The sequence below is a fragment of the Pyxicephalus adspersus genome, chromosome 12 (genome assembly GCF_032062135.1).
Source record: "Pyxicephalus adspersus chromosome 12, UCB_Pads_2.0, whole genome shotgun sequence".
Taxonomy (NCBI): Eukaryota; Metazoa; Chordata; class Amphibia; order Anura; family Pyxicephalidae; genus Pyxicephalus; species Pyxicephalus adspersus.
Window position 1 is genome coordinate 17,611,517 of NC_092869.1, and position 11,937 is coordinate 17,623,453.

Sequence of the window (11,937 nt, forward strand, 5' to 3'; positions counted from 1 at the left end):
CCACATTTATAATGTGTTTGTTACTTTCTATGCCTCTTTTGCGGTCTTTATTGTCTTTTGTTTTGAAAAATTTTAAATAAAGAATGTTTAAAAAAAAAAAAAAAGTCACCAAGGATGAGGGTGGGCAGGTCATGGGAAACAATGTGTGGGAGCCAGGATGCAAAGTTATCCAAAAATTGTGATACTGGGCCAGGGGGGCGGTAGACAACAGCAACAATGAGGTGTAAGTGGCTAAAGAGACGGACAGAGTGGACTTCAAATGAGGTGAAAATGAGAGAGGGTGGGGTAGGAAGGACTCTGTATGTACAGTTTAGGTGAGAGAAGGAGACCCACACCACCCCCTACTTTGTTGCCAGGTCTAGGGGTATGTGTAAAGTGCAAGCCTCCATAGGAGAGAGCAGCAGCAGAGACAAAGTCAGAGGAGGAAAGCCACGTTTCAGTGAGAGCCAGAAAGTTCAGAGATTTAGAAAGGAGAAGGTTGTGTATGAAGGTTAATTTGTTGCCAACAGATCTGGCATTCCATAGACTGCCAGAGAGAGGGGGTAAGGACTTATGGGTAGGGTGAATGGGGATGAGGTTAAGAGAAGGGAGTGTCTTGCTGAGAGTATATGCAAGGGGGAGGCTGCGTGGGGGACCACGGTTGGTTGAGATTTCACCAGAGAGTATCAGTAGAGTAAAAAGGTGCAGGAGCACAGACAGAGAAACAAGGAGAGTGAAGGAGCAGGGAGACACTGAGTTATCAGACTGGGGAGGACAGGGAGTAGTGCCAACAAAGAGAGAGAAGGGTGGATAATACATTTTTTTACAGATAATTGGGAACCATATGCATACATTGAACAATGTGGCAGTTAGACAAAGAGAAGCAGTCCAGTAATATGGGTTTAAGTAAGGCTTGTAAACTTGCTGAGTCACAGGGGTGGGGGATGATGATTCAGTCAAAGAGATGGTTTGATTAAATACCAGTTCAGAAAGGCAGCAGCAGAGGAGGTGTTGGAGTCAAAATAGATAAATCAGTCCAAAGGCATTAGATGGGAGCAGCAGAGTAAAAAAGTATGTCCAAACTGTTCTAATTCCTGTGTCAATTCCCTGGAATAATACCCATTGCATTTATAATTTGGGCACGTGACCAAGGTCCTAACATGACCTTGCCTGTTTAAATAGAAGTGCTTTGGGCCCTTATTATGGATGGACTGATCAGAGTATAAGGAATTTGGGATATTATTTGAACCTGGGGAGGGGTTGGCAGGGCAATAAATATCAATGTGCACTCAGCTGGAACTAAGGGATAGTGAATAGATAAATCTATGAGGAGATTAAAGTTGGTGCAATAAATTCATCTACAATGGGAGACGTACCATATACAATCAGGTGAGGGTTGCAGGGGAAAACAATTGCATACACAAGGCTGAGATTTGGCAGAATGGGAGCCGTACCATATACAATCAGGGGAGGGTTGCAGGGGAAAACAATTGCATACACGGGGCTGAGATTTGGCAGAATGGGAGACGTACCATATACAATCAGACAAGGGTTGCAGGGGAAAACAATTGCATACACAGGGCTAGGATGAGGTACCTGTAGAAGAAGAGTTAAATGGACATTAGTTGCAGGCAGATGAAGAAGGTAAATTCAACTGTGATGTTAGTAGAGGATGATGATGATGATGGAATTCCCTGGATTAATTTCCATTGCACTTATAATTTTGGCACTTGAGATTTGGGCACGTGACCAGGGTCCCAACATAACCTTTGCCTGTTTTTTAAATAGAAGTGCTTTGGGCCCTGATTATGGATGTCATCTTCTCCAAGCTGTCCCCCTTTACTCAATTCCATGCAAGCTTTTGCAGACAGATTCTGTTCAAATGCACAAGTCACCATTTTCTTGACAAATCCCCAGCAATTTCAAATAGATAAGCCTGTCGCCTCCTCAGGCTCTCTGTCTGAATGAGAGACTCATTTAGACTCCAGTACCAGGACCTAGGTTTAGAGAATTAATTCTATATGAAAGATCACTTTCCCTATTCTGCATTTCTGGATTCTGGAAAGATTCACATGGAGCAACCAGAAATGGGTAATTCCTGGAGAAAAAAAAGTATAATCCAGTGCTGCAGGATGTAAAATGTGACAGGCATCCATCAACTGGTAATGAATCATGCATTGCTTAATGTGCTTCCCACTCTGGGAATGCAATCCTGAATTTTGCCAGGTGGTATCTAAGTTGACCAATAGTGAACATATATACTGTAGCTAAAGTTACAACCTAGAAGGCTTTTTACACATAGGTACTTCTCCTTCTGGTCAAAGGCCAGGATATAGAATTAGCAATGATAATACTCGCGTCCCTTGATCTAGGCTCCATTGCCTAGCTGTGGTAACTCTTTTGGGTATATCCTGTTACAAAGAGCCGGGATGTTGGCCTTATGGAGGTGAGTCTCCTTGAGCAAAAACACCTGAGCCTGCAGATCATGCAGTTCAGAGAGAAGTGGGTTTTTTTTTATATGGGATGTCTTTCACATAGAGAGGTTAGAATGGTAAAGGGGTTATAATTGGAGAGAGGAGGAAAGATGCGAGGAAGGACTAAACAGATAGAAAGATGATAAAGGGGGGTGACAGAAAAAGATTTCAAATATCCAATGGGTAAAAAAATACATGTCGGCATTCATCTAAAAAATACATGTCCAGAGCGTGGGAATTTTCAGATGGGGTCTTGGTGATTAAAACATTTAGGTCCAGTAAATCTACGATCCCACAGAGCCAGTGACAAAGCTGAGGATTCGAGTCCTAAAAGTGGAAGTATTTCCACTGGGTGGTTCCAGGGTAGGCATTGACCATTTGTGTGAAAGTTTCCTGCGAGGTGCTTGCAACACCCAATCAGGCAGTACTACCTGGGGAAGTTCAAACAACCCTAAGAAGGTATGTAAACATTAAAGATTTGCCATCCCTATCAGCAGTCAGCTTGTAAGGAAAACCACAGTGGGAGTGAGTTTTATTAGTCCGCTGAACCTCTAGTAATGAATTAGGAGCCTGTCTCACAGCAAGCATATGCCTGGATAAATCTTGTAGCATTGGGATGCCTGTAATAACTTGTAGATTTGGTGTTAAGTTTGGGCTAGATGCACATGGTGAGTGCCTGTAATGGTAATATTGTATATAATAACATGGTGGGAACTGTGCTCACCTGTGTCTGGAAGCTGTATTGGAGAAATGTCTCTGGGTGTGCTTGCTGCCTGTCAGGGATATACGTATGTAATAAGGACTTCTCTCTCTCTCTTCACTAATTTTTCACAATTTTTCTGGGAGAGTCATTGCAGTAATATAAATTGTTCCTTGAGTATGTGTGTTTTTTTTTATTAGGTTTAATACACTTCATGGAAGCATGCTCTAAAGAAAACTTGATGCTTACTTTAAGGTTCATGTTATCCCTTTTATTTTTTAAACCTGGAAAGTATACTGCCAATAAATAACATGCATAAAATAAAAATGTGTATCCACATATTAAAAAATGAACATTTTGTTTTACAGGCTGCCAACCACATTTGCAACGTTAGATATTGATGGTGTAAGGAAAATTATATTTGCACTCCCAGGTAAGTGCGGTAATATGCTTTTATTAGTTTGAAAATGTGATAGTGAGTACCTGTCACTGCACATGTGCTGCAGTCAACTTTTGTCACAGTTATCACCTTTTTGTCAGGATATCATATTTGGTCATAGGAGGCAGAGTTTGGAAGCAATTAAAATAAAATGGTTCCCTTTTTCATTAAACCTTTCACTGTTGTCATGGGAAGATGGGAAGAAAATCCCTATGCATATACAATACATTGTGTAAAATTACTTTAATGATAAGCTACTGTCTTTGACAAATATTAGTAAATACTAAAAACTAAAACACTACTGGGTCCCTCAGCAAAACTTTGACTGCCCATTTCCCTTCTCAGCGAAACTGCTATGATCAGGAGGACTAATAGAATAGTTTTTCACCTGGATTGCTTCAACTGAATGGTTTGGGGTCTCCCTGGTGCAAGGCTTCAGCATGTGGTGGACCAAATGGACATATTACTGGGAGGGGCTGGGCATGACCCAGCTGTCTTGGTCCTTGTTGAAACCAATGACAGGATATATGGAAGATGGAGGATCTTCAAAAGTCAGTTTAAAGAACTAGGATTCAAGATAAAGGGAAGGACCTCCAGGGTTATATTCTCTGGAATATTGTCTGTGCCGTGCGCAACAATGGAAAGCAAGTGGGTGTACAACGGGAGGGCTTGGGTTGTTAGATCACTGGGCTGGCTTTATTGGTGGGGGGGGGGTTATGGAAACAAACATTGGAGTCTGCAGTACTAATTCTATTGAAAAACAAAAGAATTTCGCAAACACTGCTGGTAAAAGCACCAATGGTTTCTGTTTACCAATGTTAGAAGTCTGGCAGTTAAAAAAAGGAATTGGAAGCCTTAAGTAATGAAGAGCATTATCAATTGTTTTAATGTTGTATTGCTGAATCCTGGGTTTGTTCTTCACATGACTGGGCTGGTAACATTCCTGGCTTTATTCTTCTGAAATAGAGTCAAACGAAAAGGAGGTGGTGTCTGTCTGTATGTACTGAAAGTGAATGTGAAAGAAGTAATTGTTGATGAAGCATGTGATAAGGCATAATGAGACATTATGAGTACAGTTGCATATAAGGTGTGCATAATACAGAGGTCATTATTGGAGTCCGCTTTCTTCCTGTGCTAAGGAAGAAATGGAGAACCAACTACTTGCACTGATAGAAAGGGCTGCACAGTCTGGCACAGTGGTAGTGATGGGTGATTTTAACTACCCTGACATTGACTGGGGTAATGGCACTACAAGTACAGCAAAAGGATGGAAATGTATGAATTTATTACAAGATAATTTTATGGTAGTTTATAGAAGCCCCAACTAAAAATTATTCTCTGCTTCACCTAGTTTTTTTCCAACAATGCTGAGTTTATACAAATGTGCAAATAAAAGAGAATCTGGGTAGCAGTGACCATATTATGACTTCATTTAATGTAAGTTGTAAACAGGAAGCAAAAGCAGGAAAGATAAAAACATTTTAAAAGAGCAAATTTTCTATTTTAAAGGGTGGCTTTCTGTGACTTTGACTAGGAGGGAATTTTGTCCTCAAAGAACAGAACCAGGAATGTTTGAAGTCTCTTCTACACAAACACACTGCATAATATATTCCAATGGGTAATACATTTAAAGAGGCTAAAATTAAAACCTATCTGTCTCACATCTAATGTTAAAAAACCCATAAAGAATAGGAAATGGACATTCCAAAAATGAAGGATCACCCTCATCATTTGAATATTATAAAGAATATAATAAAAGTTGTAAAAAGTGCAAAACATAAAAAATGTGCAAAACTTCAAAATGAAAGACATGATGCAAAAGAATGTAGGGCAAACCCCAAAAATGTTTATATAATATTACAAAAAAATCAGATCAGAGCATGTAGGCTCCTTAAAGGATGTCTCAGGGTTGGTAACTGGAGATAAAGAAAAAGCAGATTCACTAAATACTATTTTTAGCTCTCTGTACACAAAGAAGAAATGGCAGAGCTCAAGTCCAAAATGCTAATAGCAATGTCACTGCCTTAAATGAGCCACAACGGCTCAAAATTGATATGATTGAGAAACCATTGGATAAAATTAAAGTTGATCAAGCAAAAGGACCTATTTTGTCTTTTTGGAGGACACATCTATGTGTCCTCAAAGAGCTGAGCTCAGTTATTGAAAAGCCATTGTTTCTAACTTTTATAGACTCTTTAATCACTAACATGATATCAATGGATTGGCCAATGAATTGGAAGGAAAATGTGGTTCCTATCTTTAAAAAGGATTTAACTACAGACTTGTAAGTTTAACTTCCATAGTTGGAAAGATCCTAGAGAGTTTGATAAAGAACACCACTGAAGAGATTCTGCATGAATGATCACTGCACAACAACGATTTTGGTACTGGGAAAACACATGTGATTTACATGATATCAAGTGTGCTGATTGCAAATCTGAACTCAGAATTTGCCTGTCACGTACAGATTTTAGGCTATAAGCATGCTGTACCTGTTCAAATGTTCGGTAATTGGGTAATGTATTTTTACATGGGAACATTATAACAGTTCCAGCTACCACTATGCCTGCTGCCGCCTCAGCTGAATCACGTCCCCTGGTGTCATGCATGTTCCAGCAGTGGCTGGGCATGTCTGGGCAAGTCAGTGAGCTGATGTCCGAAATAGGTATATAAGGCGGGATGGACCAAGGGCTTGTCTCTAGTGCAAAATCATCCTATTGCAGTGTTCTCCCCAGAAATTTTTCTTCAGTCGGGTGGTAAAAAAAGGGGTGTGGCAAAACACAGCAAATTTAGTGCTCCCACCCCAATTTGCATTTTCAATTTAGGACTCCTAGTTGCACTTTCCTCTGAAACAGCAACCCCACAGTTCAATTTTCATAACGTTTTACATTTGTGAACTGTGTGTGCTCACCTGTCATCGGCAGCAATCCTCTGAACGGATCACACAGAGCACAGATGGCACAGAGCTGCCTCACTGAGATCCGGGCATCTGAGGATGAGAGCTGCCGAGAGAAAGCAAGTTTGAAAGCTGTATTGCTGCATAAAGGTAACAAAAAAATGTCTGTTCCTCTTGCTCATACCGAGGGAATGAAAGACATACAAATCCATGGAGGTCGTTTTGAAATTGATTAACTATTCAGAACACAAGTGGAACAATTGTGATGACCTGAAGGTGGTGGCACTCCTTGGCCTGCAATTGGGATATACAAAATATATGTGCTTTCTGTGCCTGTGGAACAGTCGTGATGACAGCAAGCATTACAAAGTTAAAGAATGGCCACCCAGACCTGAACACACTGTTGGCCAGTACAACGTGAAGCATAAATCACTCAATAATCCACAGAAAGTTTACCTTCCACCACTTCAAAAAAAACTTGGAATAATGAAAAGTGTTGTCATTGCAATGGATCTTGATGGTATGGGTTTCCAGTATATGAAGAACAAGTTTGGAAAAGTTATAAAGATGTTAAAACGAAAGCAGGCTTTTTTGTTGGTTCCCAAATTTGCAATTTGATGCGTGATGCCACATTTAGAGACAAACTCAACCCTTTAAACTTGCTGCTTGTGATTCATTTGTGCTAGTTGCACAAAACTTTCTGGGCAACCAGCGAGCTAAAAAAGTGAACAGACTATTATCAACTTGGCTGCTGAATGTCACTTAAAATTAATTTCTTACATTCCCATCTGGACTACTTCCCACAAAATTTGGGTGATGTGAGTTATAAACAAAGGGAAAGGTTCCACCAGGACATTTCTGTTATGGAAACAAGATATCAAGGCCGGTACAACCCCAACATGATAGGCGACTACTGCTGGTTTCTGCAACAGGAAACAGTGGAGAGCCACAAATGCAAAAGCAAGTGCCTGAAACACTTCTGAAGTGTACATGTGTGTTGAACAAGGACTCAAGGTGAATTATGTGTAATTGTATATGTTTTTGCAACATAATACTAAGTTTTTGTAATGTCATGGAACTATGAGGCAAAAGTTAGTTATGTATAGAGTTTACATAGTAACGGCAGAACAAAAGAATGTAGCTAATCACGTCCTAGGCAGAATCAGACTTCAGATAATGGATTCTGAAGTGTACACTTCTGAAGTGTACATGTGTGTTGAACAAGGACTCAAGGTGAATTATGTGTAATTGTATATGTTTTTGCAACATAATACTAAGTTTTTGTAATGTCATGGAACTATGAGGCAAAAGTTAGTTATGTATAGAGTTTACATAGTAACGGCAGAACAAAAGAATGTAGCTAATCACGTCCTAGGCAGAATCAGACTTCAGATAATGGATTCAGCACACTTCATTTAGTATAGGACACATGGACTAGACCAAGTAGCGGACAATATTTATTTTTTTGTGATGGAGTGTAGTCAGCATGAATTCAAGAAAGACAGAAGTTGTTCAACAAATTATCTGTCTTTTTATGAGGAAGTAAGTAAACAGGTAGACATTGGAGTAGCAGTTGACAAAGTACTTGTAAATACTATGCAAGTTAGGGTCTATATGTTTAGAAAATTCAATCTGTAAATTGATAGAGAACCGGCTTCCTCATCCAGAAAGTAGTGATTAATGATTCATACTTTTAATTATCTAAGGTTATTAATCGTGTACCACAGGGTTCAGTTTTAGGCCCTTTACTGTTTAACATCTTTGTAAATGATATATTATGAATGCTCATGAGTGTGTGGCTGGAGGGCTAGACCGTTGGGCTGGTAGGTGGGACCAGGTGTGAAATTTTAAAATGTTTTTAAATGTACAGCTTTTACATTAAAAAAAAAAACTTAGGGGGCGTGCCCTGATGGCGGCGGAGTAGGACGCTGCTCTCCTAGCTCCGTATCCCGCCTCGGGGTTTCTGCCAGTGTAAGCGCTCCGGCGCCTTTTTTTTCTGACCTTATGGGGCCAAAATTGAAGGGAGCACAGAAGGGAAGCCCCGGAGGGTGCGATCCCTCCACCGGAGGCATTTCAGGCTTCTTCCCCACGGACCGCGACAAGGCCCCAAAGCCGGGGTCTCGATTTTTGACGCATCTGAAAAGCAGGCACTGTCGGCGCGGTGCTCCTCCCCAAAGCCCGGATTGCAGCAAGACCCACCTGAACCAGGTCCAGAGGCCTCCTCTACCTTCCTACAAGAGGTACACCCTGACTCTCCCATTCCTAGCCCCTTCATGATGCCCTCTTTAGAGGCTTCTTTAAGCCATAGCCCGGCTAATAATAGATACCGAAGATGAGTGGGACTGGAAAGCCCACTTACGTGCCTTGCCCACCAAGCAAGATCTTGAACACAGTATAGGGTGCCTGGAAGTGAGCTGCAAGACAGAGTTCCACGCCATACGTGAGTTCGTTCAACAAGTTACTAATGCCACCACAGCACAAACCCAATGCGCTGATTTTTCTTCACAAGTAGTTTCCCATGGGGCTATTTTGGAACGCCATGAGACGCAAATTAATATGTTGTATCTGCTGCATGATGACATTGAAAACCGCAACAGGCGGAATACCATCCGTGTACGGGGCTTACCTGAAACCATACCGAATTTAGAATTGCCTGTAGCTGCCTACTCCATATTTGCTAAGCTCCTTGCTATACCATCTGATGTCGATATAGAGATAGATCGGATACATAGAACCCTGGGCCCGCGCAGCGTAGATCCGCAACGCCCTAGAGATGTTATCTGTCGGATTCATTTTTACAGAACCAAGGAAGATATCATGAAAAAAGCCAGAGAATCTCCAAATATTGAATACGCCGGGGCAGATACAATTGCTGCCTGATCTCTCTAAACATACCTTGGATCTTCGCAGGGCTCTTAAACCGCTTTTGACGGTTCTTCGAGAACGGAACATTCCATATAGATGGGGATTTCCCTTCCATCTCATCATCAGATCTGGAGGCCAGAACCCTTGTTCTTCGTGAGCCATCTGACCTGCCTCACATTGTGCAGAATCTGCGTCTTCCCGACATCATATTACCTGAATGGCCCACGGCGACCTCACTCCTCACCAGCAAACCAGCGCCATCGCACGCTACCTCACGACATCCGTCTGATAATCCTCCAAGCACCTCAACGGGTCATATTTCTTCCACTCCTCCTCCCACATTGCCAAAATTCTTATTGTATATCAGGATACCTTCGCCATTGTTCTTGGCATCTCTACCTCTCATTCTAAACCTTTTTGTGTCTCTTAGGCTATTAAACGCCACTGGACTACCTCTATACTCAATCTGTGTTATTACCTACCGTGCCTGGCCGAAAGAACAGTTTGCCCTTGTTTGGAGCCCTATGTTCCTGTGCTGCTAAGCGTCATCGTACTTACCCGTTTACGGAGGAGGAGGTATCTGCTGCCTTACAGGCCACCCCGACCGGAGAAAGCCCAGGTCCAGATGGATTCACATCATGGTTCTATAAGCTTCACGCTTCTAATCTTGTCCCCTTCATGACCAAAGTGTTTTCTTCCGTTTCTGCAGATACACCGTTCCCCTCACAAAGTTTGGAAGCACACATTACGGTTCTTCCTAAGCCTGGCAAAGACCATACGGTCTGCTCTAATTATAGACCTATATTATTGATTAATGTGGATGCAAAACATTTTTCCAAGTTGATTGCCAATCGGTTGTCCCCACATATGCCATCATTGATCCATAATGATCAAACAGGGTTTATTTATGGAAGGGAAGCTAGGGATAATACTATTAAGACTCTCTTGCTGACCCAATTTGCTAAATCCTCAGGCACCCGCGCGTGCTTACTGTCAATAGACGCTGAAAAAGCCTTTGACAGGGTTAGTTGGCAGTTTATGTACTCGGCGTTACGTCAGGTGGGCCTGGGCCCCTGCATGGTTTCTAGAATCTTAGCATTGTACTCTTCACCCAGAGCTCGGGTGCGGGTTAATGGCACTCTCTCCGATTCTTTTCGAATCAGGAATGGCACAAGGCAGGGGTGCCCTCTCTCCCCTTTACTTTATGCCTTAATTATGGAACATCTGGCTGTGGCCTTGCGCCACAATCCAGATGTCAAAGGGATCCAGGTGGGTGATACACAATATAAAATTTCTTTATACGGAGATGACCTCTTGATATATATAACATCCCTTTCATATCATGATACCATCCATCCTGAAGGAATTTGATGAATTTGGCGCACATAGTAATTTCAAGGTCAACTATTCCAAATCTGAAATTCTTAATGTTACCTTGGACTCTACTCAAATGTCAGCTATGCGTTCTAATGTGCCTTTTCGGATTTGCTCTGATGCCATTAAATATCTGGGTATAATGGTCCCATCGGATCCCTCCAAATTGTTCTCCTTTAATTATTCCTCAATGTACGGTAAACTTCAATCTGACCTTCAGAAATATGGTTCCTTGCCTCTCTCCTGGTTCGCCCGCATAAACACCCTTAAGATGGATATAATTCCCAGACTGTTATATCTTTTTTAATCGGTCCCCATATTCTTGCCAACCGCATATCTTCATAAAATTCATAGGTTTTTTTTTAGATTTATATGGCAACAGAAACGCCCTGGATTGGCATTTAGTACCTTGTCCAAGGCTAAAAGTGAAGGAGGTGCAGGGGCCCCGGATGTTATTTCCTATTATAGGGCATCGGTTTTATTGCATTTGATGGACTGGTTTCACAACAGGGAGATGAAGGAATGGGTACGGCTAGAAGATTGCCTATCTCCAATTAGTCTCCGATCCCTGCCATGGGTGGACCGGTCGTTGATACAACCAGCCCACCTTATTCTCCCACTTACATTAGATTTTTTACATAATTGGGATATCCTCCTTAGAGCGGGCAAATTGTCGACGACTCCAGGACCCATGACACCGCTATTTGATAATCCAGTGTTCCCCCCGGGGGGAAGCAAGTTGCTTTCTTGGCTTTCATACAGGCAACTGTCTTCATTCGTAGCTTCATTTACTGACTTATCATTCCTATATAGAAGGTTAACGGCTTTCGAGCAGTTGGTTGGCTCGCCTGACCGCCCCTCTCATGTCATGTCCAGGTTGTACGAACTAATTACTCAGGACCCTGAGCCCTCTGCACCTATCTACACTAGATATTGGGAGAGGGTAATGACTGGACTCATCCCTGCCGATGATTGGGAAAAATCATTCATCCTAACGCATAAATTGGCCTTAACCTGTAGAGCTCAAGAGGTTAATTACAAAATTCTATCCAGGTGGTATTATTGTCCTGTGGATCTCCATAGAATATCCCCTACACAATCTGATCGTTGTTGGTGATGCCACTTACAAAAGGGGACAATGCTTCATATATGGTGGGAGTGTCCGCTTATATATCGATTTTGGGACACGATTTTTCAGGTGTATAATGAC

At 41.8% G+C, this 11,937-nt stretch overlaps 1 protein-coding gene across 31 annotated transcripts in view; it reads left to right on the forward strand.

The window, feature by feature from the left end:
- The window catches only part of GPHN (gephyrin), a 401,006-nt gene that overhangs the window by 373,990 nt on the left and 15,079 nt on the right, over positions 1-11,937 (forward strand). For all 31 annotated transcript variants that reach the window (XM_072428975.1, XM_072428977.1, XM_072428985.1 and 28 more), the window contains one exon: positions 3,522-3,586. In XM_072428975.1, the coding sequence (XP_072285076.1) occupies positions 3,522-3,586 (65 nt within the window). The remainder of the gene's footprint in view (positions 1-3,521; positions 3,587-11,937) is intronic.